At 33.4% G+C, this 26353-nt stretch overlaps 1 protein-coding gene across 16 annotated transcripts; it reads left to right on the plus strand.

Moving 5' to 3' along the window:
• Window positions 1–2343: 2343 nt before the first annotated feature.
• On the plus strand, window positions 2344–25228 carry LOC105339677 (myelin transcription factor 1). 16 transcript variants are annotated; one of them, XM_020071949.3, is made up of 21 exons: window positions 2344–2482; window positions 5250–5344; window positions 9270–9306; window positions 9465–9506; window positions 10967–10995; window positions 11101–11122; window positions 11372–11737; window positions 12044–12113; window positions 12237–12277; window positions 12398–12425; window positions 12561–12623; window positions 12886–12956; window positions 13218–13337; window positions 14642–15002; window positions 15587–15610; window positions 16086–16271; window positions 16676–16816; window positions 16929–16991; window positions 19861–19971; window positions 23490–23650; window positions 23792–25228. In XM_020071949.3, the coding sequence occupies exons 2-21, from the start codon at window positions 5252–5254 to the stop codon at window positions 24181–24183; spliced, it is 2421 nt and encodes an 806-aa protein (XP_019927508.3). In that variant the 5' UTR covers window positions 2344–2482; window positions 5250–5251; the 3' UTR covers window positions 24184–25228. The 16 variants fall into 16 exon arrangements, with proteins under 16 accessions (XP_019927508.3, XP_019927512.3, XP_065921545.1 ...); XM_020071953.3 differs by having other exon boundaries at window positions 11375–11737; XM_066065473.1 differs by having other exon boundaries at window positions 9465–9479.
• The last annotated feature ends 1125 nt before the right edge of the window (window positions 25229–26353 follow it).

The following is a 26353-nucleotide window of genomic DNA, read 5'->3' on the forward strand; positions in this document are numbered from 1 at the left end:
CAGTGTACGTCACTCTAAGGAAAATAATTTGTATATCAATGAAAAGTCCTTGTTGCCGTTTTGAATGAAATAAGTCAATCTAAATAAAGTTTGACTTGTAAATCAGTTCCTCTTTAATACACTATACTAGCTATTGTGAAACTCCTTCTTACAGCTTAGATGTTTTCAGTGCCAAATTTTAACTTACAACTCAAAAACGACAAAGAACAACTGGTAAAAGAACAACTGCTAATATTGTGTAAGGAGATGGGAGAAATGATGACGAACCAAACTGGGATTCAATCTGAGCTATCTAGCGATGGTATTTGAACTGATCTGACCTTCACATTCCTTCCTTCTTAAATGATCTTCTCCCTCAAATATCACCCAAGGCTCTTCCCCTGACACCTGTCAGTTCCAGGGATTGGCAGTAGCATAAAATGTAATGGGATGGGAGGAATGATGACGGACCATACCAGGATTTGAACCCAAGCCCACTGTATTTTTAGTCAGTTGCTTTACCAACTGAGCTATCTGGCACTCGTCAGACCAATACATTCCCCCCCCCCCCCCCCCTAAATGATCTTCACCCTTGAAGATCACAACCCCTGATCTTCACCCTGAAAGATCACGACCCCAGGCTCTTCTCTTGGCCAGAGTTAACTTGTCAACTCCAGCGGTTGACATGGCACAAATGTAAAAGAATGGGAGAAATTATGACATTCAGGCTGGTTCAAATACCAGCGCCAGGTAGCTCAGTTGGTAGAGCACCTGACGAGAAATTTAGGGGGCCTGTGTTCAAATTTCAATTTGGTCCGTTATTATTTCTCCCATCCTGCTACAATTCAATTGATTGGTTCACTATAAAGATATCAAGCTCAACTCTAATCTACTTGCAGGCTGATCGAGCTACTTGTACTGTGTATATATTTATTGAGAATTAAAGGAAGTAAATAATAGTAGGCTTAAATTTGCTTGCTGTCTATAAAATCTATATATTAGCATAAAGCATTTTACCCATGTGACATGGTTTGATTAAAGAGTATTATGAGATAGAAATGATCTAAAAAGAAAAGCTAGAGGAAAGAATTAACTGAATTAAGTTTAATATGTAAAATAGAATCAGATCGGCCAGCAACAGTTAGTGATTAAATCTTTCAGCTCAGTTGGTAGAGTGTTGAGCAGTCTTGTGTTTGAGCCTTTTTAGTTTTAGTCATCCCTCCTATATCTGTTACATTAATTTATATTTAAGGAGGCCGACTTTAGTTTGCATTGCGCAGGTTTTCGCGCATTCTAATATAATACAGTTGTTTTATACTTCTTATGATTTTTTTTCGATATCATTTATAAAATTGAACACAATAAATAAAATACAGATAAAAATATTTAGATTTTTCAAGGAAATTTTTATTTTTAACACGATTTTTACATTGTGCGGTAGGGGAGCATTGCCATTGCGCTTTTATGACGTTATAATAAAATGAAGCTTTGTAGGAGTACGTTATAAGAAATAACATAAAAGAAAAAGTAAAAATTGTACGCTGTTGAAATTTTATATACAGAATTAAATGCTATCCTCGAGGATATTTTCCTCATTTTTGGAATGAATCCATTATACCAATCATCATTCGTGATGATCCAAATAAACAGCAAAATTTGGTGCATTTTAATATTTTGAGATGGCCCCCACTAAAAACCAGACGGTAGAATTTTGTGTTTTTTACATATAAGGTAGAAAATGATATTACTTATCATATAGAACAATTTGAGAAAAAAAGCTATTGTAGTATTTTTTAAAACTGCTTTGATGTGCGGAAAATGACAGTTTCCTATATATTCCTATAGTAAATGTACCTCTATTTTGAGATGGTCCCTAAAAAAAACCAGACGGTCGATTTTCATGAACCTTCGCATATACACTAGAGTTGGTTTAAATTACATATGGTTAAACAATAAAGATTTATGCTATTGTAGTTTTTCCGCAAAAAAACCCCTAATCGGCTTCCTTAAAAGAATTAAAAGATATTTTTCCTGAAAAAAATTTTTTGGATCAGTGCCTAGACTCTCTTCAGAATGTATCCAGTTTTCCCATTTGGATTGATATTTGATGGAGATTTTTTTTCAATTTGAATAGGGAACAGTGCTACTTATAAATATAAGACATCTGCCATAATCAGCAGGGAAAAACTATTTGTATTATTATAGTCTCATATCATTTGTATCCAAGATTTTATTGCATTAAATAACTATTTTCAGTACTACACTCTTTAATTGTCACAACCTAAAAATATTTGTACAATTTTAAAGATAATTTATGAATGTTAAGAGTGTTTTCTACGGTCCCGCCTCATTTTAAACTAAGCCGGCCATTAAACTTGACAAAATCGAGCATGCGCACTGTATGGATAGCATTGCAGTATGGGACATCGAAGTTATCAGGGCACAAGAAAACAAGTGATTTGAGTTGGAAAAATAACTTATCGAATTAACTTTCACTTTGGAAGTAAGTAATTTACACACAATTAGATTGTCGATTTCTATTTCATGATTGCACTAAGATTGTGTCGTCATTAACACCGCAAGGAAGCTTGGTATAACGTTGATCAGTGTTGATTATACTGTTAAAAAACATGCATCTATTGTGAGCATTCCGTGCATTGTTTAGGCCGTATTTCATTGTAATTATGCTTATTCTCATATTACTATTACTACGGTTTGGTTACAAAAATGATAACTTGTTTGTCTTACATGTCAACGTAAAGAAATGCTAAAACTCCCGCCATGTTGAACTCTTGTGTTTATCGATATATTTTTAGTACGAAGAGACAATTCTCAATGTACGGCAATTCATGTTCTTAGAACCTTAAACAGTGAAATAGAAATATATCAGCCACAGGGCAATGATTGGGAAGTTTGATTTCTCGCCCTTTTTATGAACTAAGATGAAGGTAAAAGTATAAGCACGTTGTCTTTTCCCGTTGTTTTTAAAGGGAAGTAACTCCTATATTTATCTGCAATGTTTACGTTCTTGACTGATTTTCATTGCATTAATGAAGATTTTTACACACACCATATAGATATATTATTAAAAACATTAAAATAATATTTTTTACTTAACAATTAAGATGCATGTATGTACTTTTATCAGCAACTTGAACTAGCAACTGACACATAAAAAAATATCCACCAGTAATGCAATTTTTTGTAGAGTATAGTGTTTCCAATTTCATTCAGAGTTCATTATACTACTGGTGTGTGACCATTTTCTACCGAGTACCATTTCTCCCCAGTGCATTAATTGTTACGTCATTTTAACAGCACTTATCGATCATATGCAACTTGGGGTTAATCCTAAAATTTCTCCTTCAAAATGTCCCTACAATTGTCTCAATACTTAATTACAGCTATTCTTTTCTTTTCTCACCTTTCATTTTCTTTTCCCTACATTTTTCCTAATCAATGTTTATGTGTAATGTTATTGTACTTGAAAATTTTACCCACCTCTCATTTGTAAAATGACGATAGCGAGACTAACATAAGCCTTTTGGCTTGTTTCTCAATCTTGTATATTGTACTGTTATTATGATATGCATGATGCTGATTAATTACTAAATAAATTTAAAATATTGTTTAAACTAAAATGTCCCTGATCTATCTTGTCAGGTAAAAAAAGAAAACACTACTTAAGATAAAAAGTGTACAGAGATTCTGCAATGCAAATGACATGTAAAAAGTTTGTTCCTTCTGCAAGCCATGAAGGCGCATAATTAAGACGCTTGGTGATTATCCTCAGTTTCTTTAAGGAATGAATTCAATATTTATTTGTTTTATACGATTTAAAATGGTTTGGGGCAGTTTATGCTTTATAAACCGCGAAGCTGTTTATAAAAAAGCGTAAACTGTTTCAAACCATTTTATATCGTATAAAACAAATAAATATTAAATTCATTGCTTATAATTTAATTATTTTACTCTTAATTGTAGATAAAAATGGTCATTCGACCTTTAAAATTACGTTTAATTGTACAAAATTCAAACGTAACGTCAGGCATATTAATACATTTTTGACGTTAGTGTTACTATGACGTAGGCAACATTAATTTTTTATACGATATAAAATAATTTTTTTAGCCAATCAGAAAGCGCGTTACAACCAGAATTAAATTATTTGGTGCTAAGCAGATGAGAATCGGTGACTTAATTCCCCTGGATGAAAAATACCAGATAATAATATTAAAAAATTGTGTGATACAACTTTTGTTTTAATAATGTCATATATTGCCAAGGCATAAAGTGTTTTAAATAGTATTCAGTTTTAAAAAAAAAAAATAGACGAGCTATAAGGCATTCTATAATTATAATATGTATTACAATACAGTCAAACCTCCTTATCCCGAACTAGATGGGACTTTTGAAAAACTTCGAGATATCCCAGTGTTTGAGATATCAAGGGTAAAATACTTATAAAGTTTAAGTGTTTGGGACCTAAAAATCACTTCGACATATCCATTGTATTCGAGATGTCGGTGTTCAAGATACCGAAGTTCAACTGTATTTCAACTTTTATCTGCTACAATCGATGACCAAAGTTAGGACAGAATATTCAAACATGAACTATGAAGGGCTGTCCTGAGAATCAGATTTGATGAATGCATCAGTCCTAATGTCAAGCCAAGCCTGATAAGTTTTTATGGTGCTTAGAAGTGGATAAGAGTTATACTTATTAGCATCCCACAACCACACCAGTCCAGCAGGTTTACATAGCATAAGCTGGTACCCATTGCAGCTGGGTGGACTAAGACAAATCACAATGTACATGATGTAGATAAAGAGCCTTGTCTAAGGACACTAGTGACTACAAAAACATCATTGCGTTACAAAAGAGGGCCTTGTACCAGCAATATTTGGATTAATTTCCTTTAACAGTTATGACCTTTGACCAGTCCACATGCTCCAATTCAAAATTTAAAAAAAAACTTTTCAGTATATATTTTATAAATCAAATTCAAACAAAACTATAGATACAAGCGTTATAAAGTTCAAGTTTCACTTTGACTGATCTTTTTTTACCAAAGATTTTTTTATTTTCTGGATCTGTTTTTCCATGAAGACCTTGCTATGAGTTACTGATGGAATGTAATTGTACAAAACAAATTGATAAGGAGCTCAAATATATTATTTTCATTAGGATATACATGTATATTGTGTAACTTTAGACTTGATATACTGAAACAAGATAATTGTGATCATTCAACAATTCTTATTTTTAGGAATGACTGCTCCATGTGAGATTCTGGAGTATGAACTTCATTTGACATTGGAACAGATAAAGGAAGAACCCGTTGATAATGCTGACTCAACTCAGGTAAGAATTTGTAGAAACAGAAATAAATACTTTTATTTACTGAATGCACATCCTTGAAATAATGTGTGACTATTAGCATGATTACACTACAGATTCTTAGTCAACATGTATGAAAAAAAAATTTTTATTCACAAGGTTCACTGTTCATCCAACTTTTTGCATTTATAGTTGAGGTATTTTTTGGGGTGCATGGGTATAGTTTTTTCATGCTGTTATTAGGCCAAAAAAAGAAATATGTGTGTTTCCGGTTTCCCGACCGACCCTATTTTTTATGCGCCGACCCTAACACTTTTTATTCCAAATCCAGATTACCAACCGTAATTGGTTTAAACAATAGAGTCTTTACAAATCAGAGTTCAAAAAACGCTTGTAACAATTCAATAGAAAACACCACTTATCAAAGCGTTTTAAAGATTTCTAAGTGCAGATTGACAGTATGGATGAAAGTTATCCTTGGTTATTTTAGTTAAATTATCAATGAAATAAATAGTTTCATAGGGCAGTGATGTGTTAAAAATTAATTTAACGATGTACAAGAAAAAAGCAGAGGCAAAGTTTTTTTTTATATTTCTGGGTGTGGAGACTGCAGACATCGTAAGTCTTTGAATAGGACCAACAATCATTCACATTATAAATATGATTTTAAAATGCTGCAGTTCAATTGCAAATGAAGTTTTTAAAATTAGTCTTAAACCATTAATTATGTATTCATTTTTTTTGTTGTTGGAAATATTGAAAAGATTTAATTCTAAGGCTCTCGTCTGATCAACCAGAATTTCCTCTGTTTCTGAATTCAACACTTACAGTTACGATATTAATGTTTACTGTTATGTCAGTTGAACAGGAAAATAGAACTAATAACCAATATATGATATATTTGTGGTAATGTATATTATACTCTGTTAATTTATAGTGGCTGTCATATTTATATTTTCTATTTACATGAAAATAAAATCTTCGTATACATTCCAAATAAACCTTAGATTTAAGAAAGCTTTATTTCTGTAACAGTTGTCACTATCCACTATTGCTCCACCTGTAAAATACATTTTCTTATTGTATAGAAAAATCATATGCAAGGAAAGGGGGAAACTTAAAAGCTCATTAAAAAAAAAAAAAAAAAAAAAAGAAAAAAAAAAAAAAAAAAAAAAGCTGACCTACCTACCCTATTTTAAAACTTGATGAAATAGGAAACACACATATTTTTTTTTTTGGCCTTAGTATTGATATTATTGATGTCCAATAAAAATGAATTAAAACATTTATATTAACCCATTCTTGTTTATTGCCATACATTATTGCATCAAAGGTTATAGGGATTACAGTAAAACACGCTTATAACGAAGTCCCAGGGACGGGCAATTTAACTTTGTTATAAGCGTAATTCATTTTATCTGTCAAGTTTACAACATGAAATAGAGTCTTGGGGAATGAAATTCACTTCGCTGTAAGCGTCAATTCATTATAAACGTGTTCGTTATAACCGTGTTTTACTGTAGTTTTAAGTTTAAGTTTTGAAACTGAGTGATTTTGTTATTTTTATTGCATTAGATATGAAAAACTTTTTTTCAACAATTCAAAAATTAATATTAAACAGATGTTTCATAAAAATACATGAGTTAGGTCCAAGAGGTATTGTGATCAGGTATCAAGTCAATCACCTGAAGATCTCATGCCCTGGTGATTTCTACCTGTCACCTTTCTATTGACAACTATCCAGAACAGTGTAATGTTGTATTTATAAGTAATCAACTAAAGTGATGAAACTGGTGAGCAGTGTATTTTCAAGAGACCAATAAACCTTGGCTTAATAATGACAGATCGTATTTGTAGTACTGTAAATACTATAGAGTGATGACAATTAATTGTTAAGCAGCCTTGTGTTGGCATCAATAGCCTGGAGCTGTCTCCAGCATTACAAATTGTGAGGGGAAGTATCTGGTACGTATGAAAAACTTTGGGAGTTTGCAATCCGTCCTATTGATTTACCATCAACATAATGTATACCAGTGCCTTAGCTCAGGAAAAAATCAATATACAACCTGTTAATGAACTATTGAATTTGTTTGGAAGTCAAGATTACATTTAACTTTAAACATTGAACACATATCTTTCTTTCTCATCACACAGCAACTTCAGAGATGTTGAAAGTATAATTAAAGAGTTACATGTCTCATTAATTGAAGTTGGTAATGGGTGTCTGTTCTTTGATCAGAATAAAATAAATTGTCTCAGCTTTGAAAAGATAGCTGTAATTCTTCATATCTATTGTTACATGGTTTTTTTTATGTTATTTGATTATTACCAATTTTCCCAGTTTCTACCCATCATCCTAAAGCAGTAAAAAAAAATTTCATAATGACAGATAAAGGACTACTTTACATACACTAATAAAAGTACTTGTTTACTTTGTTCAAACTTGTCCGTCATGTGATTCCATGTACATCCTTACAGTTAATTTAACCCGACTACTTTTGATCAGATTTTTTTTCAGTTCAGGCATGTGTTAACTGATATTAATCTGACTGAAAACTTTTTGTTGCCATGGAAATAACAGGTGCATTAGAAACCTGGCTGACACTAGATCTTTACAGAATGTAGACATACCATTTTTAGCTGAATGTTTATACTGCTTTGAAGTCTATCATTGTCTAGAAATGGGTGAAGTTTTTGATTTGTCATTGTGTGGAAAGTATCTCTTTTTGTTTGGTTGACAATACTTGAGCCACAGGAACTTGCAAAAGTTTTCCAGACAAAAATCAATAGATCAGATCTCCATAACTACCCAGGCTTTACAAGCATCCTCGGAAACAGTGGTGTGTCTTCAGAAAAAAAAATCAATATTTTGGTGTACTTTCAAACTTCCATGTTTATCATATATGGCTATATCTTATTATTGTTTTTAGTGAATAACTTATGAGACTTTCCAAGTTGTATAATGCTACCCATGGGTGTGATATAATACAGCAGCTTATGACACACATTTCCTATAATTAATCGCACACATCAACTGTTGTTTGGAAATGGGTTTAACAAGTCTGTACAATTGATGCTTTTTAGGAAGTATGAAAGTTTGTATAAGGTTTACTGGTATTTGTTACTTATATGCTACTGGTTGAATAGCAGTCAGCTGCTAGGGGTGTTCAATAATTCACAGTAGTTGATAATAGGAGCTCATTATAAATCCAAACAAGAACACGGGAGTGGGCCAATCAGATGGCAGCAGAACAAAGGACAAAGGCCAAATAGGGAATTATGCTGTCAGTTGCCTGCATAATGAGACAGATGGCAAGCATTATCATAAAGCAGTTCTCTTTGAAACTCGGGAAGAACTAACTAAGCAAACTTTAACACAACTGCAGTAAAAGTGAAATAGGGAAAATATTTTGGGTATCTCTGCAAGAAATGACAATGTAGGATCATGTTATATGAAGACCTATGATGTTTTGGAGAGTTAACAAAGTTTTTTAGGGTGTGCTTCTAAGAAAATCAACAAGATAAAGTAAGTAATGGGAAGACACTATTGTGCATCTAATTATAGCAAACAAAGTGTTTGCAAAGTTAAATTAAGTTTACTGCATTTGTGCCATATATACTTGTTGTGGTTTTGATGACATATCATTGATTTGTATTTCCAATAATTGACACATCAGATGTTATTTTTCTGACATGTGGAACTGGGAAAGTTTTATGATAATGTGCCCAATGATTCCAAGATGGCTGACTTTACCAAACTTGTTGAGCATTGAGTGCAAAATGTCTGAAAGTGAATTCTTGGTCATATAAGGTTATATAAAGTTAAGAATTATATGTAACTTTATTGTCAACTGCCCCAAAATATGGATTTCACATTTTATTTTCAGTTGAACTTCATATATCATTATTTTTTATTTTATTTTTTATTATTATTTTTTTTTTTGCAAAGGAAAACACAACTGATGAGAAAACTGGCACCAGTTCAAGTAAGTACAAGTGATACCATTTTGGGGGGAGGGGAAGTATTGAATTTTTTTAAAAACACATTGTGACTAAAACAAGTTATAATTTTATTTACCGGTAATTGTGTATAGTTGTAATTTCAACTCATTGCTGCTTAAATTTCTTTTTGTTTATTATAAAGCATTTAATAGGCAAGGTAAAAAATCTGAATGGAACAAGACAGGTGTGTGTAAAAATCTTGCATGGGTAGTTTTAGCCTTGGGGTGACAGGTGTTGGGTGTTAAAACCTATTGAGTATGTTAGACAGTCAATATTGTTACACGCTTGATGAAGTAATAGTTGACTGCTCTTCAATGAGGATCCCCCTTGTTTAACTGTATACTAGAAAGTTAAAAGTGTACAAGTTATTCACAAATGAATTAAAACTATTCCATTAATACCCACAACTGAGCTTCATTATTTTTTTTTAGGGGGGGGGGATGGTTAATTGTATATTATTTTGTATAGTTCATGTCGCCTTCTGAGTAAATTTTTTTTAAGTTAGTCCTATCCTTAACATTTTTTAATAGTCCTAAAGTGAGGAAACAAACTTATCCATTTCTTCTGCATTTTGTATTCTAGCATGCATTTTTTTTCATAAATAAACTTGTATTATTCATCTCTTATGGAAGATGGAATTGGAAAAAGGGTGTGGTCATATTGATTAAGTGAAAGAGTGAGTGAGACAGTAGAGCAATCATTACTGTATATTCCAGTTTTCCCAATATTTTGATAAACAGAATAGTTCTCAGATAAAGTTGTTGGACTTGTTGTTTTGCTGTGCATGTATATTAATTAAAACTTTGAGATTTGCTGCTGAGAGAAGTATGCCTGTAATGAGATTGATTTTATGTTATTATTGAGTATACCAGTTCATTGCCAATCTCAAATTAATAATAAGGTATGAGGATTTGATAGATAAAGGGGTTTTATTATTGATTCATGGAACTGCTGCCATCACCACGTCAGCTCCAATCATATTGTTGGTTTGGCTGATGGTCATTTATTTATGGAGTTACAAAACTCAGCTGCACACAGGAAACCTCAGCTGTGACACAAATTCATGTTCTCTTGTAATTGGAATAGGTCTGTCTTTATCTTATCAGAATTTCAGTACATGTATCAATTCTCATGGTAAAAATATTCATATAATGATTGTTATTTAGGCTGAACTTGGATAAGTCAGAGAAAAGGTATATAATTTGGAAAGTCAAACCTGAATTATTATTCCATCTAAAAAAAAAAAAAGCTCATTGATACATATTTTGGTTTCTTTGTTGTATCGTGTTAAAAAAAAATGGAAAATGCCTTAATGATGATGTATTTTTAAAAAAATGATGGAGACGAGTATGACATTCCTTTTGTAAAAGTCAAAACCCTGCGTAATAAATTTGAAACAAGCAAGTAAAAATCTTCCCCCCCCCCCCAAAAGAAAATTAAGAAAAAATACTCAATTATGAAAAGAAAAACTGAAAACTTTTCAAAAGTTTTAAGACCTTTTTTTACTCCTAATATGGAATAAGATTGGCTTTTTTGCAAATATGTGGTTAAATTATGAAACAGAATAGTATTTAATTATAACCGAGGGAGTGTTGAAATTTACTGAACCAGTAATCTTTATGTTTTCAAACTTTTTTTTTACAGACATCCAAACAGATGTCAACATGACTCAGGTAAAGATTTTTTTTTCAATTGTTTTGTTTAAAATTTACCCGTAAATAAACATAGGATAATATTATTAAATACTAAAGTAATTAAACTTTTTTTCATTATTTCAGATAACTGGAATAGAAGAGCAGGGTCAGTAATGAATAATGCTTTCATTTAACATTTACCTTTCAGTCATTTATCATCATTTTAATTCATTGATTGTCTGTTTGCGCTTTTGATATATGAATTGCTGATAATGTAACTGCAATGTGTTGCAACAATTAGATCTTTAGTCTTTTAAATGCATGGAAATTTGAGCTATGCTTTTCCGAAGCTCAGTACAAGTGTATAGTACAGAATGGTCTTAACTGTATTTATAATTGAGTGAAATTCAATCAGTAGGAGGTCAAAAAAGGAAGATAGAAAATGACACAGTAGATGGCACCCCAGCAAAGATACTAAAAGTAGAAGACAGTGGTTCCCAGAAAAATGAGGAAGTGGACAATAAAGCAGAGATCAAAATAAAAACTGAGGACGATGAAACTTGTGTGTATTCTGTGGTACTGAAGAATGCAGATGCTGAAGGGGCGGGGTCAGACACTGGGGCCAACCAAGACACAGAGGTCAAAGTGGAGGTCAAGGACGAAGAGGAGGAAGATGATGACTTCCAGGTGGTGGCTGAGTGGAAGACATCTGATGGAGGACAGGAGGAGGAGGAGCCGTCCAGTGATTCACAGAAATCGGATGAAAACCTGGCTAATGCAGGTAAACTGATGTTATATTTCACATGTATGGTAGGTTAAATAATTCTTTAACAAATGTAAAAGAAAAGAAAAATTAGAGATGGTCAGAAAGTTTTTTTTTCCAGCAATTAAACAATCATAATTTGTTTTTCACCAGATGCATGATTTCAAAGTGCTAAGTGAAGTGAAATTGCAAATCTCCAAAACTGAACATATTAATAGTCATAAGTTATGATATTAAATATGTCCAGGGAAATAACAATACAAAATATGTCCAGGGAAATAACAATACAAAAATATGTGCAATTTACACATTTGTTTTAAACAGACATGAAATGTCCAACGCCTGGCTGTGATGGATCCGGTCACATAACTGGACTCTATTCCCACCACAGAAGGTGAGTAGAGAGGGGAGATCAATATCCAACATCTCAAGTGCTTGCTTGATCAATACATCCATCCTTTAATCTGTTGCGATATAATCATTATGTGATTGGTTTTTATTTTCTTCAAATTTTAAGTTTGTCGGGGTGTCCAAAGAAAAGCACTGTTCCACCAGAAAGTAAGTTTATGCAGCTCAAGTTTTAATATTGTAAACTACTTAGTGAATTTTTTATATATTTTGACTTTTTCCATCTTTTTAGTTACCAGTGATTTGATTTTTATCCACTTTTTTTTCCAGTATTAGCCATGCATGAAAATTTAGCAAGGTGAGTTTTCATTTCACATTTTATTCCTCAAAATAACATTTTGAAGTTAAAAGTCATGTAAAAGCTAGGATAGACTGCAAAAACAACAACTGAATTATTGAAATCTATTACATGTATTGTCTACAAATTTAACAGGTGCCCTACCCCTGGCTGTACAGGACGGGGTCATGTCAATGCCAACAGAACCACTCATAGAAGGTATGCCTCCATCAGTAACTTCTTTAGGTTTCTTTTATGATTTTGATTGCAGTCAATATTGCTGGAATCAGTTTTGATACTGTGTAAAATGTATGACAATGAAGTCTGACCATTGTTTAGTATTTAGAGATGTTGTAAATTATTTTTGTTAAAGGAGTAGTGAATTTGTTAATGCTGTCAGACATATTGTGGTTGTACATGTACGGTGTATACATATGATCTTTAGATTTAGAGATTTTAAGATTGTACCTATAATTTTTAGTTTATCTGGGTGCCCGATAGCAGCTATGGGAAAATTAGTGCAAACAACACAACAAACTGCAAAAAAATCAGGTTTGTATTTACCCTGTTGTATAATGTAAGATACCGACTAAACAGTACTTGCATTTGTAAATGCTTTGATAACTCTATTGGTAATATATGTGTGGAAACAAGAAATATGATAGATGTCAACCTGAAGTCTATCTAAATGTGTATCCTTGAAACAATAATGTTAACTTTGTGTAGTGCTTTAGCTCATTTTTGGATGTGTTGCATGCACAAAACAGCTTCTTATTTTCATTTTCTATTTGCATTAAATTTTTTTCATGTCAGGTCTCCACCTAGTTTTACTCCCCAAAGATGACGATCCCTCCAAAGCTGTTTTAGCTGCATGCAATGAAAAAGAGCTCATCCGATTGGCTGCCCAGAAGTGCAGCACCTCCACAGGGAATGGTCTGTACTTTTGTTGTGGCCGCGTGCTAGACTTGTCATTATCTGTGTCGTGCTTAATTTGTGCAATTACATCAGTGTAAGAGCTTATGTTGTCATGGATGATTACTTTTGATGGTGTCCTTGTGTATTATAGCAGCCTTTGTGCACAGTAGATACTGTAAAAAAACACAAAAAAAGTTCTTTACACCATGTCTCATTTTTAACCAAGCACTGTCGTAAAAGATTTTGCTCCAATTTTGATTCATCTTGTAGAGTTGTTTGTGAAGAAACAAAAGCACCATTTTAATTTTCCCCATTTGGAATTTCATCTGCACTAATGGGTAGAAAATTTCCTTGTATACAATAAATGTACATGTATTTGTTTTCCCATTACCAATATACCCCCTGTCCAGTAAATAAACTAATTCAGACTGTGTTTTTCTAACGTCAGGTACAGAATTTCGTTATAAAATTAGGAATACTCCATCAGATTTTAATTTTTCAACAAGTAAAGAATTAAAGTTATTAAAGAACAAGTGCTCCAATAATATATTAGATATATTGTAGGCTTAATTTTACTATAACAATATTTTAAATTTTTACAAAAGAAAAGTAATTGGATGACAAATTATTTATATTTATAATTTTCCTGAGAAAACTAAATATTCTTGATCAAAAGAAACTGAAAAAGTTTTACAAACTTAGATATAACATCAGGACTTACCAGTAAGATGAAATGGAGGAGGCTTTTATTATTGTGGCTATTGGTGTATTCACTGTAAGCTATTGTACTTGCACTTGTATGGTTTCTATATCAGCATCAGAACCTTGTACCTTGCACTGTTTTAGTAATATGTTGCATTGTAGGCGTATTAGTGTAAGTAGAGACTTTTACAGTTATTGTTGCTGTTGGTTGCTTTTATTTTGTTTTTGTTCTATTTCAGTAGTAGACCAATTCATGTTTGAATTATGGAATGTATGTTATTTAGATTTCAATCATTTATAAGTTAAGCAATTGCTTTGATTGAAATTTTATTTTCTGTTACAAGAATGTGTTGATTTCAGAAAATATTGAAATTAAAAAGAACAATAGGCTAAAATGTCATTTGACAGTGTAAAAATGAACAAGATGCACTAAAGGATAATTAACTTTTCTGCATTATTTCCATAGAAATGTTTTCAATTAAAAATAAATAATTAATATTTATGAAATATGCCAACGTAAATATTGCATCAGTGATTATGAAAATGCTTGATTATGCATGATAAAAATCTTAAAATAACAGATGCTGAAAAACTAAGGTAGCCTTGGTCTATTTTCACAGATTCTGACCGAGTTTTACGGCCCATGATTCTGACTAAACAGCTGGAGCTGGGCACAGATTTATCCTCTCTGGTGTCTCAACAGACCCCACGAAGTAATCTGGCCAAAGAGTTGGAGAAGTACAACCAGTTGGACACAGCCAGTGTCACTGTACTAAAGAAGGAGGAGCGGGAACCAGCACTGCAGCCCGTAGCAGCAGCTCCTGTCGTCAAGGTGCCCAAGCGAGAACCAGTCAGGCCCAGTATCTTGAGGCGACCAGGTGCAAAGAAAGCTGACTCTAAACCGTCCACCCCAGATGAAGGAAGCTCCTCTGTATCAAACTTACTGAATCGTAAGGGCTCCAAACAGCTGAGTTTTACCAGGTCGGTAACTACTTTGACAATACCCAATCCTTTGATGTCCAAACCGGACTCAAAAACTCGTCACGGTACCATTTTGACTCCTGCCAACAAATCCTCCACACCATCCATCACGGTTTTTGTGAGACCGGATGGAAAACATGTTCAAGTTAAAACTGGATATTCTGAAACTTAATCATTCATTTCAAGAGTCTTTAGATTGATTTATATATAGGTATTAAAGTTGTCATTCAATTTGTTTACTGGAAAGACGGATATAAATTCCAAGAACTGATAATAAGATTTGATGTTGCGGACTTTATTAAATGGTTATGTTGTAGTTGATTTGTAATTAATGTGCAATGTAAATCAAGGTAAATATATTGTGGTTTCGAAAGTAAAATAAAAAGAAAACTTCTCAAAATGGATTTCTAAATGGGGTTTTGGATGGTGCATTTTGATCTAGCATTAATATCAGCTTTTCCTTTCAGCATTTGAGTCCCTGTTTCTTGAAATATTGATTGAAAGGGCATCAGTTACTGTTAAATCATACATAATTTTCTGAATATTAAATATGAGAAGGTTTAATGAGTTATTGTTTATTCCAGATTTGGGGACTTAAGTGCTGAAAGGTAACATTTGTTTTTAGTTTTATTGCTGTCATTTAGTTCAAATGTTTTTATCTTACACCTGTTATGTTCATCAATTTACCAAATTAAGTTGATTTTACGAAATTCTAATTTCTTTTGGAAAAGAAAACAAATTTTAATTTAAAAACACAAAAGATGATAAATTTTTCAGTCAAGAAAGGTAACAATTTTATTTTGAGTTAAGTGAAATCTGCTTTTATTTGGTAAACTTTACATCTGTTATGCAGATTGACACTTCTGCATTGTTGTATATTTTTGTATGTAAAATCTGAGAATAAAAAAAAAAATTTTCTTTCAATTTTATTTATTGGCTTTCCATAGATTAATTTTCCCCCCAAGACATTTTGTGTTTCTGTTGTCTGGTTAGTTCTAATGAAGGTCAAGCTTATGCCCTTCTGTCCTTGAAGTTGATGGATTGCTGAAGTTCATTAAACATAGCAATATTTAACCTACTTAGTTCCAGAGATAGTGAAGATGTTGAATCAGTTAGTTCTGACACAGATGGGAAAAATTCATCTAACTGCCCCTATCCCGGTTGTGATGGATCTGGTCATGTGACTGGTAATTACTCCTCCCACCGCAGTCTCTCTGGTTGCCCAATGGCTGATAGAGCCACTGTGCAAGCCAATCAGGTTGAAATGAAGTAAGTCTTGTGACTCACAGCTATGGTGCCTGTCTTAATAACTAAAGCTTTCCAACTTTCTCCTTATTTGGTTTGCAAGCTTCTCTTCTTTGATGTTGTGAGGTAGTTTCTTTTTATTTTGTATATTTGTTGGTTCCAAGTGACTTTCTTCTTTGTGAAATCTTTCATTTTGTGCATGAAATAGCTTTTATTGTTGTGCTCTTTCACTCCTTAAAGTTTTGTTCTACATATTGTCGATGTTAAACAATGTGGAAATTGTTCTGAAGAGTTGTCTGATGATCTTAAGAATTGAACACTAATAAAGTTTATAAAAAGATGAAAATTAAATGATAAAGTGACTGAATGGTTTGTAAAATAAAACAAAAAAGCCAGAAATAAACTTTTGGATTGATGGAAACAAATAGATGCCCAACACCAGGCTGCGATGGTTCAGGTCATGTGACAGGAAACTATGCATCACACAGAAGCTTGTCGGGATGTCCAAGAGCAGCAAAGCTGAAACGAGTAATCGGGAGGGAAAGCGGGATGGAAGAAGAAACTTTACGGTAAGATATATGTAGACTTTCTGTCTGTGTATCTGAATAAATAAATTTAAATAAGATGAAGCAGGTATCAGCTGTGCACTTGGATTAAAAGATTTGATTGGTTCGTTTGTAGCTGTCCTATACCTGGATGTGATGGGACAGGTCATGTAACGGGGAAATACCTGTCTCATCGCAGGTAAAATCGCTGTCACATGTTGTACTGTGTATTGTGTATTTTTTTTTAACTTTATTCTCTGAATAGAGCATGAAGGTTTTTTTTAATTCAAAGAGATCAGTTAAACCTTTTTTCTTGATTTTTGGACAGTTCTTTGGAAAGCAAAAAACTACGGAATTCAGAAATTGTTTTGGTTTTTAATAATTTTATTAGTAAAGGTTTAATATTCTAATTATCAGTGATTAAATGTACAATTCTTTCAATTTTTCACATTCAGTTTTATTGTTGTCGCTGGTTATCTAGCATGAATAAATGTAATTGTTTTGCAAATGCCTCGGATACCAAAGTTACCCAAATGAGTATTTTTGTACTATGATATGCAAGACTCTATACTGTAGATTCCTTATTTTACGCGAGTACTTAATTCCGCGATTCAACGATTTCATCAAATCGCGAGAACATAAAATCGCGAATGGCGAAATTTCATCATAGTTTCATGTAGTTTACATGTCTCCCAAAATTAAAAGCGAGATTTTAGAATTCGCGAGACGGGCTTCTCGCGATTTTACGCGAATATTAATTCCTCGCGTTTAATTAGGAATTTACAGTATTACAAAATAGGATTTATAGTGTAGAGGATATACCAGCATGCCTGACTGTCAAAAGATTTTTATTTCCTTTAAATACATGTACATGAGGGCTTAACTGTCAAAAGATTTTTATTTCCTTTAAATATATGTACATGAGGAAAAGCAGATGTAAGGGTGTCTTTACCAGTCCAACAACAAATATACCACTTTTAACCAATTTTGACATCCTTTTGTGATGGACTCTCTGTATATTTTAAGTCTTTGCTCCTTTTAAATGGGAGATGATAAATAGTGTAGTGTATTTCAAAACATTTCTTTAAAACCAAATGGTTGAAACTTTGGCATGAGTAAATTCAAGTTTGTTTAAACAATGACCTCGAGAGTCAGGAAGGGGCCATTATTGGGGACATAGTGAAACACAAAATTCATCTGGAAAAAAATCTTTCAGCTAAAGTAGGTGAAATTAAAATGGAATACACTTTGAATTCATAATATTTTTAGATCACCTGAGCCAAAGGCTCAAGTGATCTTTTCCGATCACAATTTGTCCGTTGTCTGTCGTCGTTGGCGTCGTCGTTGTTGTAAACTTTTCACATTTTCATCTTCTTCTCAAGAACCACTGGGCCAATTTCAACCAAACTTGCCATAAAGTATCCTTAGGTGAAGGGGATTCAGGTTTGTTCAAAAGAAGAGCCACGCCCTCTTTCAAGGGGAGATAATTAGGAATTAGTGAAAAAGTAATGGTGTATTTTAAAAATCTTCTCTAGAACCAATTGGCCAGAAAAGCTGTAACTTGCGTGGAAGCATCCTCAGGTGGTGTAGATTCAAGTTTGTTCAAATCATGATCCCCGGGGGCACGGTGGGGCCACAATGGGGGGTCGAATTTTTACATACGAATATATAGAAAAATATCTTTAAAAATCTTCATCTCTAGAACCAAGTGGCCAGAAGAGCTGTAACTTGCATGAAAGAATACTCAGGTAGTGTAGATTCAAGTTTGTTCAAATCATGACCCCTAGGGGTATGATGGGGCCTCAATTGGGGGTTGAATTTTTTGCATAGGAATATATAGAGAAATATCTTTAAAAATGTTCTTCTCAAGAACCTACTGGCCAGAAAAGCTGTAACTTGCATGGAAGCATCCTCAGGTAGTGTAGATTCAAGTTTGTTTAAATCATGACCCCTAGGGGATACGGTGAGGGCCACAATGGGGGTCGAATTTTTACATAGGAATATATAGAAAAATATCTTTAAAAATCTTCTTCTCTAGAACCAATTGGCCAGAAAAGCTGTAACTTGCGTGGTAGAATCCTCAGGAAGTGTAGATTCAAGTTGCTTCAAATCATGATCCCCAGGGGTACGGTGAGGCCACAATTGGGGGTCGAATTTTTACATAGGAATATATAGAAAAATATCTTTAAAAATCTTCTTCTCTAGAACCAATTGGCCAGAAAAGCTGTAACTTGCATGAAAGAATACTCAGGTAGTGTAGATTCAAATTTGTTCAAATCATGACCCCCGGGGGTATGATGGGGCCTCAATTGGGGGTCGAATTTTTTGCATAGGAATATATAGAGAAATATCTTTAAAAATGTTCTTCTCAAGAACCTACTGACCAGAAAAAGCTGTAACTTGCATGGAAGCATCCTCAGGTAGTATAGATTCAAGTTTGTTCAAATCATGACCCCTAGGGGTACGGTGGGGCCACAATTGGGGGGGTCAAGTTTTAACATAGGAATGTAAAGAGAAATATCTTAGTTTTGAAAATCAATTGAGCAGAAAAGCTGTTATTTGAGTGAAAGCATTCTCAGGTAGTGTTGTATATATAGAGAAAAATCTTTTAAAATCAAATAAAAAAGGATGAAACTATAAATGGGGGGGGGGGGGTCAAATTTTTACATTGGAAATAAATTTGATCATTCTCAAAAATATTTAGTACATAGTATTACTAATATGCAATCATATTGACATTTGTTGATTCTCAGTTGTTTAGACTGTGGTCCTGGATAATTGTTGTGCCACATATAAGGTTCAAAGTTTGATGTAGGTTTATATTTAGCTGATTTTATTATGTCTAGTGTTGCTCAGGTGAGCGATGTGGCCCATGGGCCTCTTGTTTTTTACCATTGAACTCTGATACATTTCCAGATGAATAACAAGGCCATAATTTGTTAGGTTTTTGGAACAAGATTGGTACATGTTGTAACCCATTTCAGCTTGATTTCATGAGGTTGATGTTCACCAAAAGAAATGAACCAATGTGTTTCTGGATATATACACGTACATTCTTCATTTTATAGTGCATCAGGATGCCCTCTTGCCAACAAACATAAGATACAACGACAGCTTCTTGCCAGCTTGGATGGACAGGATCCAGACCTCGCAAAGTCGCTCAAACTTGATGGAGTAGTGTAAGCATGACTGTACTGTTGGGCTGTAATCTTGTATCATTTTCCATATACATGTACACTTTTTAGCTCACCTGAACCGAAGGTTCACTCTGATCACCCGTTGTCTGTCGGCCGTCCGGCCGTCCGTCTGTCTGTAAACTTTTCACATTTTCGACTTCTTCTCAAAAACCACTGGGCCAAATTTAACCAAATTTGGTAAAAAGCATCCTTATGGAAAGGGGATTATAAATTGTTAAAATAAAGGGCACAGCCCTATTCAAAAAGGGAGATAATTGCGAAACAGTGAGTATAGGGTGCGTGTCTTTAAAAATCTTCTTCTCAAGAACCACTGCACCAGAAATGCCAATTTTTACACAAAAGCTTGTATATATAGTGAAGATTTTAAATTGTAAAAATCGTGACCCTCGGACCAAAACTAGGGCCCCATGCTGGGTTCAGAGTTTAACATAGAAATACATAGGAAAATGTTTTAAAAATCTTCTCAAGAACCACTGCACCAGAAATGCCAATTTTTACACAAAAGTTTGTATGTATAGTGACCCTCGAACCAAAACTGGGGCCCCAGGTGGGGTTCAAAGTTTAACATAGAAATACATAGGAAAAATGTTTTTAAAATCTTCTACTCAAAACCACTGCACTAGAAATGCCAATTTTTACACAAAAGCTTGTATATATAGTGAAGATTCTAAATTGTAAAAATTGTGACCCCCGGAGCAAAACTGGGGCCCCGGGGGGGGGGGGGGGGGGGGGGGGGGTCAAAGTTTAACATAGAAATACATAGGAAAAATGTTTTCATGACTTTTGTTCAATTTATTCAACTAAATTGTGCACCAAGAAAACCCAACCGTGTCTCCCTGATTATTGACAACTCATTGCATAAGTATATAAGGTTGTTTGATCAAGAAATGACGGATGAATACGATAAGGTGTAAAAATTCACTAAATATTATTTTAGTTTATCGCTCACATTTAATATGGATACCGTGCCCGATAAAAATAAAAATTAATATGTAAATTGATTTGTTATGTGGCACAGTCTCCAAAATAAATGTAAGCGATAAATTTATCTTGTGATTTTGTTGCAATATTGCAGCTAGTTTGGTTGAGCATTATAGATACGGCAGATCAACGCAAGTGGTGTGGATTTATTTATAAACAACCATACCATAGATAATCTTGTTTCACACGGGAATTAAATTTTAAAAAAAGTATGTTTTATTATAATTGGAGAAACACTGTTAATGTGTTTCCCTCTTATACAAATGATGAACCCGTAAAATTTGCATAAAGAGTGTTTAAAGCAGAAAGAAGATAATTTATTTTTGAACTTTGAAATTTCTTCGATTTTTGTAACCATGATGAGTTATGATTCATTGTATTACAAATGCATCACTACGTATTTTATAAGGTAATATACCGAGTATAAAATCACATGGTGATGTTAAAATTGCATATAAAAATATAGTTGCATATTGTGGTATTAATGGACTTATTGTACGTACGACCTAACTCAGACAGCGCGTGCACGGATCTCTATCTCGCGGGATCCTTGGTCGAGGACGGATGTGTCCCGGTGCATGGCGAGGGCTATTGTGAAATGTTGTTGATGAACCCATGTTTTATGTGTATTTGTATGTTGTCTGCTTGGCAATAAATACTATGATATGTACGAATATAGTTACACAAAATATTTTTAGTCTGATATTATTTGATATACGACTATTGGTACAGAAATTTAAATTAATGATACCTATTTTAAAGAAAATGTCAGCTCGAGGCCTTTGTGGGCGTTCCGGCCATTGATAGGTATAATGAAGATTCTAAATTGTAGAAATCGATTCGTGAACCTTGGACCAAAACTGCAGCCCCAGGCGGGGTTCAAAGTTTAACATAGAAATACATAGGAAAATGTTTTAAAAATCTTCTTCTCAAGACCCACTGCACCAGAAATGCCAATATCTCCACAAAAGGTTGTATATATAGTGGAGATTCTAAATTGTAAAAATCGTGACCCCCGAACAAAAAGTGGGGCCCCAGGAGGGGTTTAGATTTTAACATATATAGGAAAATGTTTTTAAAATCTTCTTCTCAAGAACTATAATGCAACTGTTTGGGATATTACTATGCATACATGTACATCCTTAAGTAATGTAGATTCTAATTTGTAAAAATCGTAACTCCCGGACAATTGATTGGGCAACAAGAGGGGTTCAAAATTTAATCATTTTAAAAAACATAAAGGAAACGTTTAAAAGTTTTCTTCTCAAGAACTACAATGTTATAGTTTGTGGAAATTCTATGCATGCATCCTTGGCTTATGTAGATTCCTAATTGGTAAAATCGTGACCCCCGGACTAATACTGGGGCCCCAAGAGGGGGTCAAAGTTTATAATAGAAATATAAAGGTAACATGTTAAAAAATCTTACAATGCTTCAATTTGTGAGATTACTATCATGCATACAACCTTGGATAATGAAGGTTCGACAGTTTTAAAATGGTGACCCCTGGACTAATACTGGGGACCCAAGATGGGTTTAAAGTTAAATGTAGAAGTATATATGGAAAATGTTTAAAAATCTTCTTCTCGAGAACTACAATGCATCAATTTGTCAGATAACTACGTAGGCATCCTCAAATAGTGTAGATTCGAAATTATAAAAGCCGTGACCTCAATCTTATACTGGGGCCCCAAGAGGTGTTCAAAGTTTAGCATAGAAATATAGAGGGAAAATGTTGAAAAATCTTTTTCTAGGGAACTATAATGCTTCAGCTTGTGAGATTACTATGCAAGCATCCTTAAATAATGTAGATTCCAAATAATTAAAGCTTTAGCACTGGACTAATACTATGGCCCCAAGAGGGGTTCAAAGTTTAACATAGAAAGATATATTGAAAATGTTTTTAAAAAGTTTTTCTCGAGAACTATAATGCTACAGTTTGTTAGATTACTATGCAAGGATCCTCAAATTGTGTAAACTCTAATGTAGTGGAACCAAGAGTTATCTTTCTTGATGTTCTGTACAGTCTGAGAGTTATTCCTCTTGAAGTGGAACTCTTCTACGTTCAGTTTTTCAGGCTGTGTACGTGCGGTCCCACCACAGTGCTACACATTTTCATTCCTATGTTACTATAAATGTTGTTCAAGCCAACAATAAACCTCGGACCAATACTGGGCCCCCAGAAAAGGGTTCAATGTTTAAAATAGAAAAAGCATATGCTACGAAATGTAATGTTACAAGGAACTGCTGTTCATGTGAGCGATGTGGCCCATGGGCCTCTTGTTAAGGAAGTAACACCAGTAAATAGTTGGTTTTGTAATGCCCATATTTTACTGCCAGATAACAAGGTAGTTCAATGTGTTAATTGTTTGGTACATGTGTATGAAATTGTATGAACGTATTGAAAATTTGATTGAAGAAAATAAAGATTATGGCATTGGAAATGTAGCCTCATAACACATGTATGTTAAGTTTGGTTATTTTAAAGAGAGTTTTTTATGTATATTCCTATCTTTCAGATGCCCCACCCCTGGTTGTGATGGGTCAGGTCACTCCAATGGAAGCTTCCTGTCCCACAGGAGTCTCTCTGGATGTCCTCGGGCAACATCTGCTATGAAGAAGGCTAAACTCAGCCCAGCAGAACTGACAAATATTCACTATAAACTCCAGAATGGAGAAGGTATTCAATTAATATACATGTTATCTTTAATCTAAATAGTGATAAAAATAGCAACATTGGTTCCTTAACCTTGGGAAAAGTTTATAGCTTTTATTTGTGTTAAATAATGAAAAAATATTGCTGCATCATTTACAATTCCAGATTTAGAGAACGATGAGGAATTGCAACAAATAGATAATGACATCCAGGAACTTAAAACACAAAACACTGACCTGGAGTCGGAGATGATCAAGATGCGCTCAGAAGTGTCCTCCTTGGAAAACCATGTCCTGCAGCAAGAGAAGGAGAACAATGAGACAGAGGAACAGAACAAACGTCTGGAGGACTACCTAAGTGTCCTCAAAAAGGAGTCCATCGCCCTCCTCGGCAAGCTCAACATACCTCACTTCAATCCAGCATTGGTCACCGACGAAAACCTTGAGGCCTGCATAAAGCAGATCCAAAACTTGTGCTCAAGTCCAAGTGACAGTGGGGGAGGGACTAACTACTATAACGCTGTCAGTATAGGCGCCTCGGAAATCCAAGTGGCGTGATCTCATAAGCTTCATGTTACAGGCCTCAAATGTCAAAAAGTGCAATTTTAGTTTGGTATGTGTACTGTTCTTTTACTGTAATTTATGTTTATCCTGTTTGTGTGTAGATGGTACAAATATTTCCAGGTACCAATATATTATTTATTGATGATATATGTTGACTCTTATTTGATATTGGTAAATTATTGATTTTTAAACTTTTTAGCATTATTTATTACATTTTAGAGTGTTGTATTTACAGGTCTTTACATGTATTGTATCTGCTTTAACTCGCCACATTAATCCATGAATTCACATTCCATTTTGTTTTTTATATTTATTTGAGTCAAATATTACAAGGTGCAATACATTGCTTTTGTGTCAGAATAGTAATTCCTAGCATAAACAAAGTTTGCTTTTTGCCATTCATCTTTTTGTTTAAATATTATTCTTATAGGTGCTATTTATACACTTTTTATTTACAATTTATAGAATTATAATCACCATTGTTTTTTAAGTCACTACATTCCGTATCCAGTGTAACTGTATTCCGCCAATGCTATTTTACAACGTATGAGTCATCATTCCACTAGCGGTGCTGTCTCGTCTTTTGTTAACAGATGGAGATGACACAGCTGCTCAAATATTTAATCTAGGTTTTGTCTGATTTTTGAGATCTTAATTTATTGTGATTTTTTTTCTCTCACATATTTTCCTCCATATTTTGCAAGTCTCTCAGGAACAAGAGCTCAGTGAAAGAAGGAAGACAACAGTTACATACAAAAAGTTCAATATGCAGATGAATTTCAGAATTAATGAATGTGGGGTTCAAAGAGTTAATGATGGATGTGTAATGTCAATGTCAATGTTTGAATTTGTTTTCAAACTGGTTTATTACATTGTACCACAGTCATGGAATAAGTTACATTTCTCAAGATCCATAGATACATTTTCAACTGCCAAAAGCTTGATACATGTACTCTTTTGTCTGGCATTCATATTGAATCCCATCCATTTTATATTTTGTGTACCTTGTGCAATATTTTAATAAAATGTATAATATATCTTTGGTCTCTTTTGTTGTGGTTTTACAAATTTTATTTTTTTATAAAGCTCAGCAATCTACCAAACCAAAAGACACATTATTGCAAAATGGCAGGAATTGTCTTGCCTTCCAAGGGGAACAAATTGTTTTCTTGATCTTCTCAAAATGTGCTCTTACCATCATGGTCAAATTAAAAAAAAAATGATCCAAATTATAACTTTTGAATGACTTGAAACTTGGAATGTTGAAAGATTATATCAGAGGGATGTGCACTGCGAATGGTAGCATTGTCTAGCCCCCTAATTAAAAGTCATTTTTTGATGATTGTTTTTTTAAATAATGTAAACATTTATGTATATTTTCATTAAATATAAATGATTTGGTCAAACAAAGAGAGATAACTTTAATTGTATATTTGGATTAAAATAGCTCATTTCATAATAAAAATTATGTAACGTAATTTTCTTTTAAAACATCTTTTCTTTGACTACAATTTTTATTTTAATATAAATCAATTAGGAATTGATTATACTTTTAAGTAGATAAATTGGTATATTAAATATCTGACAGAAATTTTTAAATATTTGGATGTAAAATGTAGGCAGGAAAGGGGCGTTTACGTTCGCAGTTCTTTCATGCAAGTATCGTTTGGGCCATAATTTTAAAACCCTTTAACATCAAGACTTCAAGCTTGGAACCTAGGCAGATAATGTTGAGAAGGAGTGCAAACTATCAAAATCTTTTAACATTGGTCCATTTTTTATCTCAAGGTCAATCATTCTCTTAAAAATATTGTTTAGGTTATTACATAAGAATCCTTCAACATACAGACTTTAAACTTGTAACACAGATAAATGAGAGAAGATGTAGCTGAACCCTGCCAAAATATTTTACCTTTATATTTTTATTTCAAGGTCACATAAAATGACATTGTCAGTCATTTCCTTAATATGCTTTGGCATACTTCAAACTGAGATAAACTATTGTTAAGTTTTTGACCTTGACCTTTTTATCTCAAGGTCAAATTCAGATTAAATCAAATTATAAATATTGTCAACAAATATTGTCCAGATCGTAACTTTGAAAGACTTCAAACTTGGAACATATATACAGGTAGATTATGATGAGAAGAAAGTGAATGATACC

Source organism: Magallana gigas, chromosome 7 (assembly GCF_963853765.1).
Source record: "Magallana gigas chromosome 7, xbMagGiga1.1, whole genome shotgun sequence".
NCBI lineage: Eukaryota > Metazoa > Mollusca > Bivalvia > Ostreida > Ostreidae > Magallana > Magallana gigas.

Bases quoted from the DNA above. Each gene is read 5' to 3' on its own strand.
- LOC105339677 (XM_020071949.3), top strand. From the start codon at position 5,252: ATGACTGCTCCATGTGAGATTCTGGAGTATGAACTTCATTTGACATTG. The intron at 11,738-12,043 runs GTAAACTGATGT...TGTTTTAAACAG, and splicing joins TGAAAACCTGGCTAATGCAG to ACATGAAATGTCCAACGCCT. The intron at 15,003-15,586 runs GTCGGTAACTAC...TGTTTATTCCAG, and splicing joins AAACAGCTGAGTTTTACCAG to ATTTGGGGACTTAAGTGCTG.